Source organism: Aquarana catesbeiana, linkage group LG08, assembly GCF_042186555.1.
Source record: "Aquarana catesbeiana isolate 2022-GZ linkage group LG08, ASM4218655v1, whole genome shotgun sequence".
Classification (NCBI taxonomy): domain Eukaryota; kingdom Metazoa; phylum Chordata; class Amphibia; order Anura; family Ranidae; genus Aquarana; species Aquarana catesbeiana.
In genome coordinates, this window is record NC_133331.1 from 3,978,613 (window position 1) to 3,998,590 (window position 19,978).

Genomic DNA, 19,978 nt, shown 5'->3' on the forward strand with positions numbered 1-19,978 from the left:
CCCACTGACACCAATGATGGGGCACGATTCCTTCCACTGACACCAATGATGGGACACTATTCCTTCCACTGATGCCAATTATGGGGCACTATTCCTCCTACTGAAACCAATAATGGGGCACTATTCCTCCCACTGAAACCAATGATGGGGCACTACTCCTTCCACTGAAACCAATGATGGGGCACTACTCCTTCCACTGATACCAATGATGGGGCACCACTGATCACAGGCGCTGTGTAATTTATTTACTCCCACTGACCACCAAGCCTGAGGCTTCATGTTTCTTCACTGATGCTTGGACATTTTCTACTCCCACTGGCAACAATCCAGCCCTCCTCTGAAGGTCAGTAATCCCCCGTTTGTTTAGGAAGTTTGGAGACCCCTGGTATAAGAGTCCATGCCCTAGGTCAGTGTTTCTCAACTCCAGTCCTCAAGGCGCACCAACAGGTCATGTTTTCAGGATTCCCACTATTTTGCACAGGTGATTTGATCAGTTTTCACTGCCTTAGCAATTACCATAGCCGTTTCATCTGAGGGAAATCCTGAAAACATGACCTGTTGGTGCGCCTTGAGGACTGGAGTTGAGAAACACTGACCTAGGTAACATTACCCCTAGTGCCCACGGATGCCTAAAATCCAGCGTGCTCTCATATGTAAATATTGACTTCGGCTTGGAAATCCTCACTTGACTTTGCCCTCTGCTACACCTTTCTATTGGCATATCATTGTAATGGGCAACTTCTCTGAGTAAATTGAGTTCCTAGGTGCATGTTAGAGCGACTCTGCTTCCAGAAAAACACGGTCTGGCACTTCTAACGTCAGTTCACTTTAAATATTCCGAGCAATGCAAAAAATCTGATGGGATGAGTGCTTACGTTGGCATTGCAGGTGGGAGTTGCTCCAGGTTCCATCTGCTTGGCATTTGGCCATGAACGACGTAATTTTTTTCTAAAAAAAGAGGAGAGAGGAGAGGATTCATGGTAGGAAGCCATCTATAGCTTTGTTGTCAGCTCTTTCCATGATGGACACTTACGTCTCCTGTCACCATCTCAAATCCTTCCTCGCACCTGACAGTCACCATGTCTTTAAATATATATTTATCGTTCTGAGGTTCCAGAATAGAGTTCTCCGTTACCTGATCGGGGCAAGGAATAGCTGTAGAGTAAAGAGAATAAATAAAAAACAATGATATACCTTTTATTATTATTACATTAAAATAATTTAGGGCCAATTGCTCAGATTCTTGCAGAAGTCCCATGGTGACCCATTCTCTTTATGCCCCCCCTCTACCAATTGGTTAAGCTGCCAATTTAAATAGGATGGGGGTTTGAATGGGTGTCAGCACAGAGGGAGCACCATATTACCCCAATGCTCAATCGGTGTCTCACCCAGTGCTGTATTTTGGCCTAGGCCAACAAGGCCCCCCCCCCCGCACAAAAAAAGCCCCCACTCTGCCTCCCGAGTCAGTCCATTGCTTTGCTGGCCGAGCGTCTCTCACATGGAGCACACACAGCGTGTGCTCACAGTCCCCCCCCCCTCCCCCTCCCCTCTGCATAGACGGAGAGAGAACTTGTCATTTGTGATTCCCGGGGTCAGATTGTGTCTTCAGTGGACAGACTGGAGGGTGAGAATAAAATCCCCATCCTCTTCACTGTCTCTCCTTAAACCTCACACAGGGCTTATCTGTGCTCTGACTTTGTTTCTCTTATCATCTCCCTGTGATCTGAAATACGGATTCTCTGATAATTAACCCTTTGTGTCCTTGCTGTGCTTTACTACTCTGCTTCAATGGACACATGTACACTGCTGCTTACATATATGATTAACTCTTTACAGCTCAATATCTGCAGTCTGGTGATTCTGGAATCAATGGCATTTAACACCATAGTGTCTGCTTGTATATGTGGTTAACCTTTCATAGCTCCTTGTATCTCTAAGCCCCGGTTCACATTGATGCTACTTTGAAATCACACTATTTCACTTGAAGTAGCACGATTTCAAAGTAGCAAGGTCAGTGCGATTTCAGGTGCTACTTGATAGACATTTGTGTGTCTTCATTCACAGATGTCTATTGAAGTCGCACCTGAAATCAGCAAAAGTAGTACAGAAACTACTTTTGCAAATCGGTGCGATGCTGCAAAATCAGTGTCACACCGATTGGAACAGTGCCATTGCCTCCAATAGCCTGCGACTTTTCATGCGATTTGATCTCTCAAATCGCATGACAAATTGCTCCAATGTGAACCAAGGCTTACGCTCAGTTCACATTGGCTTTGATGGGCACTGACGAGGCTGCACTGATGAGGCTGCTTTGATGGGCACTGACGAGGCTGCACTGATGAGCACTAATGAGACAGCTTTGATGGGCACTAATGAGACAGCTTTGATGGGCACTGATGAGGCTGCATTGATGGGCACTGATGAGGCTGCTTTGATGGGCACTGATGAGGCTGCTTTGATGGGCACTGATGAGGCTGCTTTGATGGGCACTGATGAGGCTGCATTGCTGGGCACTGATGAGGCAGCTTTGATGGGCACTGATAAAGCAGCTTTAATGGGCACCGATGAGGTTGCTTTGATAGGCACCGATGAGGCTGCTTTGATGGGCACCGATGAGGCTGCATTGATGGGCACTGATAAAGCAGCTTTAATGGGCACCGATGAGGTTGCTTTGATAGGCACCGATGAGGCTGCTTTGATGGGCACCGATGAGGCTGCATTGATGGGCACTGACGAGGCTGCTTTGATGGGCACCGATGAGGCTGCATTGATGGGCACTGACGAGGCTGCACTTGGTACCCACTTTTAACCACTTCAATACTGGGCACTTTCACCCCCCTCTTTCCCAGACCAATTTTTAGATTTCAGCGCTGAGACATTTTGAATGACAATTGCGCGGTCATGCAACACTGTACTCAAATTACATTTTTATGCTTTTTTTCACACAAATAGAGCTTTCCTTTGGTGGTATTTAATCACTGCTGGGATTTTTATTTTTACCCTACAAATAAAAGACTGAACATTTTTTTAAAAAAAGCATTTTTCTTAGTTTCTGTTATAAAATTTTGCAAATAAGTATTTTCTTTTGATAAATTTTGACCAAAAATGATGCTGCTACATTTCTTTGGTAAAAATAACCCAAATCAGTGTTTATTTGGTGTTGGCAGTGATGGGGGACAGACAGATGTTTTATGGGGACACAGACATGTGTATGGGGACAGGGGTGATTGGTGCACTGTTTGTGGGGTGATCTGTAACAGCTCTCTGTGTAAAATCATCCTCACACAGAGAGCTGTCACAGATCTGCAGTCCCCCCCCCCCCTGCACTGAGCTTGGCGGGGAGAACTGTCACAGAGACATGCGTCTCTCTTTACATTGTGACGGCTGTGATTGGACACAGCCGTCACGTGATCGGGAGGGCCGATCACAGCGCCCATATCCCGATCTCTGCTCAGCTGTATTCTGTGATCATAATGATCACAGGACCAAGCCCCATCGCGCCTTGTGGCCGTGCTGCGAGCACTCGCTCTGAGGAACGTTCCTGAACGTCCACTCAGGACAAGGAAATGACCACCCGGCCGTTTATGTGCAGTGGCCGGGTGGGAGGTGGTTAATGTACAGAGAGAAAGAGGTGGAGCTCTAAAAAGAAAAGGTGGGGCCTAAAGAGGAAAGGGTGTGGTTTACAGATGACAGGGCGGGTCTTAAACAGGAAGGGGCTTGGCATTGACAGGAAAGGGTGGGTCGTATTTAAATTAGGGGGTGCACAAGTTTAGTCAGGCCTAGGGCAGCACAAAACCTAAATACACCTCTGGTCTCACCATCTGTGTCTGTTGATAGGTCACAGTATACAGTCACACGTTTCAGTCACCTTGTGCCGGCAGGATCAGTATCTGCCAACGGGACAAGGGTGGGGGGCAGGTGGGGCGCGTGTGCCCCCGGGCACTGTGGTATCATGCGAGATGGGGGGGCACCACAAGGAAATTAGAGGGGGAGGAGATTTGTGTTGAGAAGGGGAATTTGGGGGGGCAGCATAGGGTAAGAATTGTTCTAGAAGGGCGAATTTGGGGAGTGGTGATTTTGTGTTGGGAAAAGGGATGGGGGAAGAGGATGTGTGTTAGGAAAGGGGATTTGGGGGGGTTTTGTGCTACAAAAGTAATATGGTAGAGGGGAATTTCTTTTGGGGGGGGGGAATTTGTGCCAGTAGGGATGCTTGGGGGGTATTAGGAGGGGAAATTTGTGGGGGGGTATTTGTGCTAGGATAGGGGATTGGAGGAGGAGGGGAATTTGTGTTGAAAGTGGGGGGATTTGGAGTGGGGGAGGGGAATTTGTGCTTAAAGGGGAAATTTGAGGGGTAGAGGATTTGTGCTAGCAGGGGAAAGATTTTTCTTTTTGGGGGGGGGGGGGTTTGCTGGGGGCATATGGAGAGAGAGAGGGTTTGAGCTGTGTGCTTAGGGGATAAGCGTGCAGATTAGTGTTCGATTCCCTTTGCGGTGAGGAAGATTTTTCTATTGAATTTCAAGCATTGCAACAGAGATATACAACTCATCATGTACAAAAGAACACAACAGGAGCAAAAGGTAAAAATATCCGAGGCATATACATAGTAACATTTCCATTGGGTTAAAGAGAATGGTACATACAGTAGCGTTGCTGCCAGCTGTACAGGATTACAAACAGGCCTCAGGGCCAGCAACACAGAGGGTGGGGTAGTAGATATAGGCAGTTGACGAAGATGATGGCCTTGACTAGGTGGAAAAAGAGGGAAACTGGTTAGAACCCAAGAGAATTTCGGGTGAAAGGAGAGGAGGGGAAAAAATAGAAAGCCTCCACCTGAAGGCCTCGGAAGGCAGTAAAGAAGGGGGAGGGGGTAGGAGAAAGGGTTTGTCTAGGAAAGAAGGAGGGATTACAGAGAGAGGTTCCCATGCGATGCAGACCATAGCGCAGCACAGAGACGGGCTGTCCAATCATTTAAATGGAAAATACGGAGCGGTCCAAGTTAAGATGATCATTGTAGGACATCCATGGGTCCCGAATTGTCAAGAATTTTGGGAATCGGTCAGTATTGAGGAAAGCTTTTTGTGGCTCATAGTTTCTATGAGCCGCTGGATGACCTCAGCAAAGTTGACAAACAGTTGGCGCCTTTGCAAGAGTCTATCGGGCTGCACTGTGTGCCCTGAAATTGAATGTCTTGAAGTTGACTACCCTGAAGTTGTGCAAGTAAAGGCTTAAAAAGTTTAATAGGCTCCCCTCATTTTGTTACTACTGGCCAATCCTAGGAACTGGTACCTGGTTCGTCTGGGAAGAATGCGGGGTGAAGTGTCGGGCATGGTAATGTACATGTGCTGGTGAATTTGGCTCCCTCTGCGAGCAGGGACCCACAAAACTGTAAGAGGCCTCCTGGTGGTATCCAGGAATGAAACATTATGCCCACGTTACAATGGACCAGCCTACATATGTAGTTGCCTCAGATTGGTTTGCAACTATATAATCATTTCTTTTCTCTTCCCACATTATACAAATTTAAAAAAACATTCTGGTTGGATATGCACTTTTGATTTTTGATCTACACTATATTGTCAGAAGTATTGGGACGCCTGCCTTTACACGCACATGAACTCTAATGGCATCCCAGTCTTAGTCCGTAGGGTTCAATATTGAGTTGGCCCACCCTTTGCAGCTATAACAGCTTCAACTCTTCTGGAAAGGCTGTCCACAAGGTTTAGGAGTGTCTCTATGGGAATGTTTGACCATTCTTCCAGAAGCACATTTGTGAGGTCAGGCACTGATGTGGACGAGAAGGCCTGGCTCGCAGTCTCCACTCCAATTCATCCCAAAGGTGTTCTATGGGTTTGAGATCAGGACTCTGTGGAGGCCAGTTAAGTTACTCGCTCATCCATGTTTTTATGGACCTTGATTTGTACACTGGTGCGCAGTCATGTTGGAACAGGAAGGGGCTGTGACGGAACCCAGACACCCTGACTGGGTATCTCCGCCAAGTATCTGCTTCCCAAGCTCTGGAACACGTGACCAGTGAATCTGGATATAGTTATCCCAAGAACTAGGCAATACCAGTTTTGGAGAAAACCAGAATAAGTACTGTTTATTTGAACAAGAATACAGGCTTTTGTAAACCCCAGGAAGGCATCCCCCCTCCTGATCATATTACCCTATCAATACAAACTGCACACAGGAATATAAGTACAACAACTGACCTATACTATAAACATTACGTTAATTAGACACCTGGATGACTCAGAGGTTTCATTCCAGGTCAGACTTGCCGACTTCAATCTCAGTACAGACAATACACATTATCATAAGTACAAACACAAAACACTGTTCGGCTCCTACCTACAATAGTCTGAGGAAAAGCTCATACAATGTTTCATCATTCTGATACAGTGGAATTAATACATCATAGATTTCTTGAGGGATATTGTTGATAAATATTACTGTCCCATCTGAAGAAATCCAAATTGCATTCTCAGTGTCCATTAAGTAGTTGTCCATTATTTGCTTGGTCACGCTGTGCCCCTAATAAACACAGGGTAACTTATACATAGGAGGGACATGGGGAGCTGAAATAAAGGTTTACCTGTTCTCTGCAAAAGCCCTTGTCCCAGCTAGGTCTATCACGGCGGCCATCCCCAAAATGTTCCCACAAATTTGGGAGCATGAAATTGTCCAAAATGTCTTGGTATGCTGACGCCTTAAGAGCTTCTTTCACTGGAACTAAGGGGCCAAGCCCAACCCCTAAAAAAACAACCCCACACCATAACCCCCCCCCTCCACCAAAAGATTTGGACCATACAGAACACCTTTGGGATGAATTAGAATGGAGACTGCGAGCCAGGCCTTCTTGTCCAACATCAGTGCCTGACCTCACAAATGCGCTTCTGGAAGAATGGTCAAACGTTCTCAAACTCCTAAACCTTGTGGTCAGCCTTCCCATGTCAATATTGAACCCTACTGGACTGGACTGGACTCCACTAAAGTTCATGTGCGTGTAAAGGCAGGCGTCACAATACTTTTGACAATATAGTGTATGTGGTAAAAAAAAAAAAAATCCACTTATAAATGGTCCATCTCTTATGCAATAGGCCTATTTGCTATTGTGAATGTGTTGGATGATTTCCAGTAGTGCTGGTCATCTTTAGTCATCTCACTAGAGACTGTAAATAAACAAGCTACCCTATCACTAGCTGCACCACCTGCAATGGTTTATGCACTATGTACAGCCTAACTACTACACAGTCCACTGTACTTTGCAATAGTATATGTCTACGCTTTTATATGAAATCCGATGCTTTTATTTATCTATTCATTGGTTAAAGAATGAGGGAAGGATCAGGGTCAGACCTAAAGGCTTGGCAGTTATTGTTGCTTCTAATTGTCAGACAGCAGATAATGTATCTTCTATTCAGGATCAGATGGAGTCCCTAAGCAATTGTCATACAGTGTGTAGATACTCTGTTTCCCTAGTGGTAGGCCTGGGATGCTCTGTAATGCTGAGTTGAAGAAGTGCCTGACCTTTGCATCCTTACTCCACTAGAATGCTTGGATTTTGCTTGGGACTACTGGGACATGTAGTGAGGCTGCAGTCCCAAATGTACTGATTCTCCAAGCAAAGGGTATTCCATAAACAGACAATGGTTGAGGGAAGTGATAGTTGGATACAGTCCCAATACAACCAGAAGAGAAATCAAGTCTCAACATAACTAGAAGGTCAATAGAGGACAAACACGCAGAAAGTCCATAATAGTCCCAATACAACCAAAAGGTCAATAGAGTCCCAACACAACCAGAAGGTCAAGAGTTTCAACACAATCAGAAAGTCAATACAATCTCAATGCAATCAGATGATCAAGAGTCTCAGTACAGCCTGAAGGTCAATAGAGTCTCAACGCAACCAGAATGTCAATAGACAACCAACACACTGAAAGGTCAATATAGCCCCAATACAACCAGATGGCCAACCGAGTCCCAACTCAACCAGAAGGTCAATAGAGTCTCAACACAATCAAAAGATCAACATAACCTCAACGCAATCAGAAGATCAACAGAGTGCCAGAACAACCTGAAGGCCAATAGAGTCTCAACACAACCAAAAGGTCAATAGAGTACCAACACGCAGAAAGGTCAATATAGTCCCAATACATCAGGTAGTCAATAGAGTTCCAACACAACCAGGAGGTCAATAATCTTAATACAATCAGAAGGTAAAACGTTTTAACACAATCAGAAGGTCATTAAAATCTCAATGCAAATAGAAGATCAATAGAGTCGCAGTACAACCTGAAGGTCAATAGAGAACCAACACACAGAAAGGTCAATATAGTCCCAATACATCTAGATGGCCAATACAGTCCCAACACAAGCACAAGGTCAATAAAAGCTTAACACAATCAGAAGATCAGTAGAGTCCCAGTAAAACCTGAAGGCCAATAGAGTTGCAACTCAACCAGATGGTCAAAGGTCTCAATACAACCAGAAGGTCAACAGAGTCTCCACACAACTAGGAGGTCAATAGAATCCCAACACAACCAGGAGGTCAAGAGATCTCAATACAACCAGAAGGTCAATAGAGTCTCCAGACAAGTAGAAGGTCAATGGAATCCTGACACAACTAGGAGGTCAAGAGATCTCAATACAATGGTCAATAGGGTCCGAGCACATCCAGAATGTCAAGAACAGGAGAGAAGCAAATTAGAGAATTAACCAAAGTCTTCCCCCAGCAGGAAAGTGCTGGGGGAAAACAGTTTGTACAAAGCAACAACATACCTTGTGGGGCAAAGAGTTCTTAAATATCCACAGCCAATGCCCATGTACCAACTACAGATGAGGAGAGGATGGGCAGACTAATGCCAGCTAACATGTAAAAGGTTTTAAACTGTAACTGAAACAAAAACGTTAGCTTTTAGTTTTTCATACGGTGTGCAAGGGTTGGAAGGATTGGAGCCACTCTTAAATTTTTATTGCTATCCATTTCTCAATTGGAGGGATTCATCACTGTCACCAGGACAGAAATATATGGAAAATCCAACTGGAAAAGGAAATTAAAAGCAGGAAATTTTCCAATCGGCACCCCTGTTTTGGTAATAGCTGTCAGAAATGAGATGGACCCTCGTTGTGGGCAGATTTCTTTGAAGTTCCTTCTATCTCTATAACAAAAAAATGTACAGGATTTTAACTATTCCGTGCTCTATCCAAAACTGAAGAAAGAGACACTGTCACTTTTCATCCCCCGCCTAGACCCACTGATACTCATCTCTCCAGCAATTCCTCACAGCTCTTTCCTCGGCAGCCAGAACAAAACACCCGGTACTTCTGAAAATGAGGGACCTCCTCTCATAATACAGTATTCGAGACCAGCGGTGAAACACTAGACATGAGCACTGTCAAATGTAAGAGGAGGTGACTTCCCAAAAAATAACACCCTATCATGAATCAATACCTGCACTCCTATATTATAGCTGCATGAGCAGCAGATCAACAGTCCATCTGGATCCACACATAAAAGCCAACCTACATAGAACGGTATGTTGTACAGGGCCATAGGACAAGATTACATCTTATAAATCATGAATAGTAATAATAAGGGGCACAACTGTAAAATTTTAGCTGCTATGCTTTATATACTGGGGCCGCTTTTTAGGTCCACTCTGATATTACTGATGTACAACTATGGGATGCATTTGCAAAATACATTTACAAAACCTGGACCAGTGTTTCTGAACCTGGGTGCTTCAGAACCCTGGGGTGCTATCTGGGTTCTCCCAGTGTGCCGCAAGCACAGGACCCAGTTTGCCCTGGATCAGTGTCATGAGATGTGGGCAGGCAGTTTGCCAGCACCATAACAACCAATGCCGCTCTAGGGCTAGGACGCACAACATTTGTTGCTATGGTGAGGGTGGCCGACTCGCCAACATCATGGTAATGTATGACTCTGATCCAGGGCAGACGACATGCATGGGTGCCCCCCAGCATTCCAGAGAAGATAGTTGTCTGTTTCCTCCAGACCTCCTCCACTTTTCACGCTCTGCTGGGGACAAAATGTAGGGCTCTGATGTCAAGAGGGGATTGTGTGATTGGGTGGATTCTGTGATTGAGGGGGGCTGTGTGATAGGGGGCTCTGTGATGGAGAGAACTTGTGATGATGGGGGACTCTGGTGTGATGGTGAGCCTGTGATGTGATAGGGGCCATCTGACATGATGAGGGCCTCTGATGTGAAGGGAAGTAGTGCTCTGATGTAATGGGGGAACCTCAGACGTGAGGAGGGATGGACTTTGATGTAATGAAGGAACCTCTGATGTGAAGGGGGGCTTCTGAGGTCAAAATAGTTTTATCAAGGTGGTTGTATGCATTTTCCGAGGCTCAGGTTTCCCATTAATAAAAACTAGCAACTGAAACATGATTGATTAATGCAGACAACACAGGCACTTCCTTCAGCTTTTGTTTGTGTACAATATTTACTATTTAGTTACTGTATCAATCCGATATTAACTCACCGTCTTCATAATAGTGTAACTTCCAGCCTTTGTTGTCCCCGCCGCTGTCTGTTTGGAAAATGATATCCACTTCATAGCTCCTTGTCTCAATGAGAGGGGGAGGGGTTTTTTTCCCACAGAAAGGACCAAACGTGTCGCCTTTGGCTTTTATCTGAAAGGGGAAATTGAACATACGCTGCAGGTAAACTTTTATATTTTTAATGTCATGGGACATGACCTGTTTTCCGAGTGGCTGCCCGAAATGGGTGCCCCATTTGGTAATCCCCCTGGACTACCGATATCCTTATTTTCTGATTGACTCTGAAAGTGAAGTTTGAGAAAATAGAGGCCAAGTGTCCCCTGATTCCAGTACCACCCTTCCACCGTGCCCACCATAGGCCCTCCTCTATACAGAAACATAAGACGAAGCTGCACAAAGCTGAATCCTAGACAAGAGGTTGTAAGTCATAGCAAAGGCATGAAACCAGTAGAGAAACTTCCTTTTCAATGGACTTTGCCAATGTCTTCATTATCTTGTGCACAAGACAAGGCTGCTAGAATTGGCCTTTGATGGGAACAAGTGTCAACTTATTGATGCATGTGTCCTTTAAACCTAAGTTTTCCACAGGCTAACCTGCAAGTGTTGTAATTTTAGGAAGCAAACAGTATTAAAAAAAAAAAAAAGAGAGGTGGCCATATTCAGGACATTTCCAAAATGATGCTGAAGTTTATAGTAAAATGTGCCTTCCCCAGGTTATTCTTCCCTCCTCATGTTAATGGAATTATGAAATAAAACCTTTGCATTTTCATTACATGCCTTATGTCATGGCCAGGGGTCAGGCTCGGAGGCCAGTAGCTAAAGCAGTAGAGAGGCTCCCACCCACCAGCTGGATAAGTACACAAGCAGGTCACCCCAGCGGATGACATTGGCTCACCTAAAGTGCAGAGTCTAAGGACTAAGCAATGTTTACCAAAGCTCCCGACAGAGTAGATGGGTTTTGCTGCGTGATAGTACCAGGTTGCGGTCCTCGGGATTGCGTCACGAGGAGGTGAGCAAGCCAGGGTCCAGTAGCAGATATAGCAGGTAGGGATCAAGCAGAAGCGTAGACGAGGAACAAGCCAAGGGTCAGTAACAAGTGGCAGCGAAGATACGGACAGCAGTAGTGACAAGAGCGAGATATCGCCTGGAGAGAGCACAATAATCTGGCAATCAGGGAGTGCACAGGCATGGCTTTAATAGGTAGTTCATGGGGGGATCAAAGTTCAAGACAAACAGGATTCAAGGCAGGATAATTCAAGGATTGTCCAGGGAGTTGTCCAGCATTCCAGTTGGCTCACCTATAACAGACATTGCAAAACACAACAGAGTTTGCAGGTTCAGATCTGGGCCCTTATGCCCTATTTAAACCCAGTAGTGACCCATCACTGGTTCTCTGTACTTCTCTATTAAATTCAGGAATATCAATGGATGGTGGAAGGGGCAGGCAGGGTGCTCTACATAGCTTCCTGAAAAACAGGAACCTGTGGTAACACAGACCATGGGTGATGCTTAGCAGCCATGATTGAAAGAACTGAAATCCAATGAATGAAAGCAGGGGGGGGGTAAGGTTTGTGTCAGGGAGCCGCCGGCGCCAGACCTGGGCGTTTGCATGCGCCTATGCGTCGGCGCGCTCCTGTGCAAGCTCCTCAGCAGAATCCTGATGTTCCCAGGCGTCAGCGCGGCGCTCGGGCGCGCGCGGGTACGCGGCGCTTATGCGCACGCGCAAATGCACGTTCGCGTTAGCGCCGTTTTGGCGCCAAAGGACGCATAAAGGTCCCCCTGTGCCTCTGGCACATTGCTGCTTCGTCTCAGCTCTGTGATCTCTGTAACCTGCATCTGATTGACTGATTGTTCCTGATTGACCCGGCTTGTCTGACCATCCGTCTTGCTCCAATCCGACCCGGCTTGCCTGACTATCCTACTGCTCCTGCCTGATACCGTTGCCGATCTCTGCCTGCCTACTGACTCTGCCTCTGCCTGCCGTTATTGCCTGTGTTTATCTACCTGCTGACCCGGACTGTTTGACCTTGCTTCTGCCTGCTGTTGTTCCTTGCTGTTGCACCTTCAGCTTCAGCTCCAGTACTTCCTGCATCTCCAGCATCCAGCCTGCTGTCTTCAAGTCTTCACAAGATCTGCAGTCCAGCCATCCCGGTGGGATCTCTCCCTCATCTCAGCATCAGAGACTTACCTTCAACAGGCACTCCTACCCCACTGTGCTCCGGAGACCACTGTTCCCATTCCAGTGGCTCCTGAACCAGCGCTGTATGAGAGGTCTTCTCCTACAAGTCAGGCTCTACTACCAGGTACCTAACAGTTTGTGAGGAAAGAGCTGGATGATGTTGGACACTGTACAATTTTGAAGGTATGACTGGAATTATGATGCCTTTTCGGAATAAGTTTCCTCAATGATACTCACTGTCAAACTGTCATAAGAACAGCTCCCATCATTTGCCTCCTCAACATCGAAATCTGTTGGCTGAAACTTAAGGATAACCTGGTACCCGGGCTCGAGCAGCACTTTGTATTCACAGAGAGAGTTCTCAGGGTATGGGGAGGGGTATCCAGGGCTGCTTATCTGGCCTCTTTGTTCTGTATACTGACCCCCGCTACAGTTCACTGCAAAATATGAAAACATTTGGCTTGCATTACACATTAATCAGTGTTTTTCTTTCTTAGATTCCTTTATCACCAAAAAATTAAACAGCACAGTATCAGCCTCCCAATTACAACACCAAGTACCTATCTTGGTGGCCCTAGATATTACAGTAGAGGCATCCCAAAAGAACTAGTTCTCTGATTCTTGGAGAGTAGTCACATGAACCCTAAGGAGCTTAGTAATGAGGTCTCCATAAAATGTCAATCCGGGAGCAGCTTTCCATAGACTCTCCTGGACATTCTTCGGGAATAGTAGACCCCTCTAAAGACGTTCCAGATAGGCAGTCATCTTCTTAGTTCTCCAGGCCTTAACACAGGCTGTCTTAGACTCTTTCAGCCTTGGCTCAGGTGCCTTGTCCTTGGCTTAGGACCTAAGGAACATCCATTTCACACTGACATCCTCTCTAAGCCAAAGCCTGGGTGGGAATGACCCTTCTAGGAGGTTGCTCCAAATATTTGTTCCCTCGTTTTACCTCATATCATTGGAACAAACCCCTCGGTGATTGGCCGAGGCAGATAAATAATCATAACTCAATACTTTATTACGTCTCGCAATAACTATTGGTGACAACTCAACGGTAACAGACAAAAATAAACAATGTCCTAAACTTAGGAGGAACCCAACAAACAAAGAAACAAACAGAGCTTAGGCTGGTTACAGCCCAGCTGCAGGCAACACTTATTTTGGGTTGGGACACTCTAGCCCAGGGCTTCTCAACCAGGAATCCATGGAACCTTAGGGTTCCTCCAGAGCAGGGGGTCTCAAACTGGTGGCTGTCCAGCTGTTGTGAAACTACAAGTTCCATCATGCATCTGCCTGTGGGAGTCATGCTTGTAACTGTCAGCCTAGCAATGCCTCATGGGACTTGTAGTTTCGCAAAAGCCGGAGGGCCGCCAGTTTGAGACCCCTACTCCAGAGGGGTCCTCACAGATAAGTTCCCACTGACACCATTGATCTTGTTAGCTATCTTTAAGGGCGGTAATTTTTCCCAATGACCACAGGTGTAAGGAGCATTCTTCCCACTGACCATCACACTAATATATCATGAATTGTACTGTACATATACAGTAGTGCTTTTTAGCAGGGGTTCCCTCAGGCGGAAAAGTTATTTCAAGGGTTCCTTTGAGTTTTAAAAAAAATTGCCAAAGCCTGACCTAGCCTAAGGCAGGGTCCCTACATTTGCTATTGGAAACAAAGACAATAAGATCGTCAGGTATGTTGATAAAAGAGGCTGAATTAAACCATCCAGTGCCGGATAATGGGCACGTTAGAACCTGAACCTGGTTTTGTTTCACAACACTACGTCTGGGATTACAGAAACGAAACCCATTTTATACTGCAGATATAGCACGGTTAGCCTAACACAGCAATTCCTACCCATGACGAAGTGTTAGCATACAAAAACGGTCAAGTTATTACATGCTCGCCGCTTGGATTTGGATGGATTTTTAATCTTGTTTAAATAAAAGTGACATTTTTTTGGAGATCATAGAGGCAAGATATAAAACAAAGTCATCTTCCAATCTGCCTTTATTGTTTGGTTTAAAGAGCACCTGTCATGGTATATTCATGTGCTTTTGTATATTTCGAATGCATTTGTTCAGTTGGATTGTCGAACATACAGCCGCGGCCAAAAGATTTGAAAACGGTACAAATATTAATTTTCACAAAGTCTGCTGCCTCAGTTTTTATGATGGCAATTTGCATATACTACAGAATGTTATGAAGAGCGATCAGATGAATTGCAATTAATTGCAATTAATCCCATAAAAAAAAAACATTTTCCTTTTCCACTGCATTTGTGAAGAAAGCTTCAGGGCCCCAAGAAAGTCCAGCAAGTGCCAGGATCATCTCCTACAGTTAATTTAGCTGCGGGATCGGGGCACCACCAGTGCAGAGCTTGCACAGGAATGGCAGCAGGCAGGTGTGGGTACATTGGCACGCACAGCGAGGAGAAGACTTTTGGAAGACGGCATGGTGTCAAGAAGGGCAGCAAAGAAGCCACTTCTCTCCAGGAGAAACATCGGGGACAGACTGATATTCTGCAAAAGGTCCAGGGATTGGACTGCTGAGGACTGGAGGAAAGTCATTTTCTCTGCTGAACCCCCTTTCCGATTGTTTGGGGCAAACAGAAAAAAACCTTGTCTGGAGAAGAAAAGGTGAGTGCTACCATCAGTCCCGTGCCATGGATCCTGAGACCATTCATGTGAGGGGTTGCTTCTCAGCCAAGGGAGTGGGGGGGCTCACTCACAATTTTGCCATGAATAAAGAACGGGACAAAAACATCTTTCGAGAGCAACTTCTCCCAACCATCCAAGAACAGTTTGGTGAGGAACAATGCCTTCTCCAGCATGATGGAGCACCTTGCCATAAGGCAAAAGTGATAACTAAGTGGCTTGGGGAACAAAACATGGAAATTTTGGGTCCATGGCCAAGAAACTCCCCAGATCTTAATCCCATTGAGAACCTGTGGTCAATCCTTAAGAGGCAGGTGAACAACCCCCCCCCCCCCCCAAATTCTGGCAAACTCCAAACATTGCGTATGCAAGAATGGGGGGGGGGCGGCGGTCATCAGTCAGGATGTGGCCCAGAAGTTGAGTGACAGCATGCCGGGGGGAATTGCAGCAGTCTTGAAAAAAGAAGGATCAAAACACCAAAAATATTGACTCTTTGCATAAACTTCATGTCATTGTCAGTAAAAGACTTTGACACTTATGAAATGCTTGTAATTATACTTCAGTATCCCATAGTAACATCTGACAAAAACATCTACAAACCCTGAGGCAGCAGACGTTGTGAAAATTAATATTTGTGTACTTCTCAAAACTTTTGGCCATGGCCGTAGAATCACACATACTATATAAAAATTGGAGAGTATAAAAGGTATTGGTGTCACCCATAGCACCCAGTCAAATCCTTCCATTCTGTTGTACATACACTGTATATGTGGACATTTAATACTGTAAATCCAGAGCCTTTATGCAGGGCTGTATTTATCCATCATGATGCCCTCATGGCACACCTAAATATTGATGCCCTATTCTAAAAGCCCCTCCCTTGTGTCATGTGACTATTTAAAAAATATATATAATGTGCTGTTGGAGGAAGCATGGATTCTGCATTATATTTATGACTACTTATCAACTGTACAGACCATCACTGGGGGAGGGGAAATCAGGTACCACCAGTGATCAGGCTCATTCACATTCCAATAAGCAGGTAGGTGAGGTGACACAGGAAGCTGTGACAGTGCAGAGTGGTGTCACCCTCCTGACTAGGCAGTGTGGAAGGGATTTGTGAACCACAAGAGTATTTGTCTATCTAGAGTTTCTCTTTAAGGATGGGGCCTTTACCTCCACAGGTGTGCTGGTCGTCGTGCAGGTCATATTCGGGTGGGCAGGAGCAGAAGTAACCTCCAATGTAATTGTTGCAGAAATGGGAGCAGGGATTAATGGAGCTATCGTCACACTCGTCCACATCTGAGAATAAAAGATAGGGAGAAAAATATAACACAGAATTGTCAGGGCCTGGACTTGAACCTGGCACCTCTGCTATATGTGGTGATGACTCTCGCTGAACTACCTGAGATGCTGGACAGAACCCTGTCTGATCCATTGGACAACAACCTTGCCTTGTGCCTTGACTTCTTCTGAACCTTGAACCCTTTGCTCCCCCCATGAACTTCCTGATTTAAACCATGTCTTTGAACTCCCTGTTTGCCGGATTATTGTGCTTTCTCCAGCCAATAGCTTGGCACTGTCTTCCCTGTTGCCGTCCATATTTTGCTACCACTCGTTATCGACCCTTGGCTTGTTCCTCAACGACTACACTTTTGCCTGATCCCAACCTGCAGCTACTGGTTACCGACCTTTGGCTTATTTATTGACTACGCTTCTGTTTGATCCCTACCTGCTATATCTGCTACTGGACCCCGGCTTGCTCACCTCCTGGTGGGGCAATCCTGAGGACCGTGTCCTTGTACTAACATGCAGAAAAATCCATCTCTACCACCAGGGGCTCTGGTGAATACCAGTTAGTGCTTAGACTCCGCACCTTCGAGTGGGCCCGTGTCATCCGCCAGGGTGACTGCCTGTGTACTTTTCCTGCTGGTTGGTGGTAGTCCGGCTACTGCTATAGCAACTGGTGTTTGAGCCTGACCCCTGATAATGACTCATATACTAGGATTCACCAAAGTTTCCATCCTTCCCAGAGCAGCATGTGGACAGAATGGACCTGCTGTGGTCCTCACCCTGGACATGTGGTACTTTGACCTTCCCTTCTCTCTGCAGCACCCTCTAGCTAGTGTGCTAGGTGTGCATGGTTTAGTTGTTAGTGTAGGTAAATTGGCTTGGCTGAGGGCCAGGCTTGGGTTGTGAATCCGGGCCAGGGTTTAACGACTCAGGGGCTGGGTGACTCATCTGGCAGCTCTCTTTGGCACTTCCCCCTGGTTTGGAAGTTGGTAGAAACTCCCAGAACTGGAGGATGGGAGTAAGGAGGGGCTGCCATGCATTTATTATGAGGTCCTTGACCAATACCAAGCAAACTGGGGCTGATATGGGGCAGGCTACCTCAAAAATAGATAACAAAATGGGAGGGAAGGGAACCAAAGAAATTGTGGTACCAGCAAATACCCACCCCCTGCAGCGTCAGACACCACCTCTAGCACCACCCTGCATACCACCTCGCTGCTGAGGTGGTCTGTGTTTCTCGGCTGGGCCCTTGATATGGGGGATCCAGGAGCCATTGCTATTCAGGCCCCCTTAAATTTTTCACTCTTTGTTATATTGCAGCCATTTGCTAAATCATTTAAATTCATTTTTTTCCTCATTAATGTACACACAGCACCCCATATTGTACACACAGCACCCCATATTGTACACACACCACCCCATATTGTACACACAGCACCCCATATTGTACACACAGCCCCCCATATTGTACACACAGCACCTCATATTGTACACACAGCACTCCATATTGTACACACAGCACCCCATATTGTACACACAGCACCCCATATTGTACACACGGCACCCCATATTGTACACACAGCACCCCATATTGTATACACAGCACCCCATATTGTACACACAGCACCCCATATTGTACACACAGCACCCCATATTGTACACACAGCCCCCCATATTGTACACACAGCACCCCATATTGTACACACAGCCCCCCATATTGCACACACAGCACTCCATATTGTACACACAGCCCCCCATATTGTACACACAGCACCCCATATTGTACACACAGCACTCCATATTGTACACACAGCACCCCATATTGTACACACAGCCCCCCATATTGTACACACAGCACCCCATATTGTACACACAGCCCCCCATATTGTACACACAGCACCCCATATTGTACACACAGCACCCCATATTGTACACACAGCACCCCATATTGTACACACAGCACTCCATATTGTACACACAGCCCCCCATATTGTACACACAGCACCCCATATTGTACACACATCACCCCATATTGTACACACAGCACCCCATATTGTACACACAGCACCTCATATTGTACACACAGAATTGTTGACATTTTTGCAGATTTATTAAAAAAGAAAAACTGAAATATCACATGGTCCTAAGTATTCAGACCCTTTGCTCAGTATTTAGTAGAAGCCCCTTTTGATGAGTCTTTTTGGGAAAGATACAACAAGTTTTTCACACCTGGATTTGGGGATCCTCTGCCATTCCTCCTTGCAGATCCTCTCCAGTTCTGTCAGGTTGGATGGTAAACGTTGGTGGACGGCCATTTTTAGGTCTCTCCAGAGATGCTCAATTGGGTTTAAGTCAGGGCTCTGGCTGGGCCATTCAAGAACAGTCACCAAGTTGTTGTGAAGCCACTCCTTCGTCGTTATTTTAGCTGTGTGCTTAGGGTCATTGTCTTGTTGGAAGGTAAACCTTTGGCCCAGTCTGAGGTTCTGAGCACTCTGGAGGATATCCCTGTACTTGGCCGCATTCATCTTTCCCTTGATTGCAACCAGTCGTCCTGTCCCTGCAGCTGAAAAACACCACCACAGCATGATGCTGCCACCACCATGCTTCACTGTTGGGACTGTTTTGGACAGGTGATGAGCAGTGCCTGGTTTTCTCCACACATACCGCTTAGAATTAAGGCCAAAAAGTTCTATCTTGGTCTCATCAGACCAGAGAATCTTATTTCTCACCATCTTGGAGTCCTTCAGGTGTTTTTTTTAGCAAACTCCATGCGGCTTTCATGTGTCTTGCACTGAGGAGAGGCTTCCGTCTGGCCACTCTGCCATAAAGCCCCGACTGGTGGAGGGTTGCAGTGATGGTTGACTTTCTACAACTTTCTCCCATCTCCCGACTGCATCTCTGGAGCTCAGCCACAGTGATCTTTGGGTTCTTCTTTACCTCTCTCACCAAGGCTCTTCTCCCCCGATAGCTCAGTTTGGCCAGACGGCCAGCTCTAGGAAGGGTTCTGGTCGTCCCAAAAGTCTTCCATTTAAGGATTATGGAGGCCACTGAGCTCTTAGGAACCTTAAGTGCAGCAGTAACCTTGGCCAGATCTGTGCCTTGTCACAATTCTGTCTCTGAGCTCTGTGCCTTGCCACAATTCTGTCTCTGAGCTCTTCAGGCAGTTCCTTTGACCTCATGATTCTCATTTGCTCTGACATGCACTGTGAGCTGTAAGGTCTTATATAGACAAGTGTGTGGTTTTCCTAATCAGGTCTAATCAGTATAATCAAACACAGCTGGACTCAAATGAAGGTGTAGAACCATCTCTGATCAGAAGAAATG

The 19,978-nt window shown here is 46.0% G+C and overlaps 1 protein-coding gene across 2 annotated transcripts in view; it reads right to left on the minus strand.

The window, feature by feature from the left end:
• C1S (complement C1s) overlaps positions 1 to 19,978 on the minus strand; it is a 66,443-nt gene that overhangs the window by 21,101 nt on the left and 25,364 nt on the right. For both annotated transcript variants that reach the window (XM_073595440.1, XM_073595439.1), the window contains exons 4-8: positions 16,538 to 16,663; positions 12,945 to 13,144; positions 10,510 to 10,660; positions 1,034 to 1,155; positions 876 to 948 (exon numbers count right to left, since the gene is read on the minus strand). In XM_073595440.1, the coding sequence (XP_073451541.1) occupies positions 876 to 948; positions 1,034 to 1,155; positions 10,510 to 10,660; positions 12,945 to 13,144; positions 16,538 to 16,663 (672 nt within the window). The remainder of the gene's footprint in view (positions 1 to 875; positions 949 to 1,033; positions 1,156 to 10,509; positions 10,661 to 12,944; positions 13,145 to 16,537; positions 16,664 to 19,978) is intronic.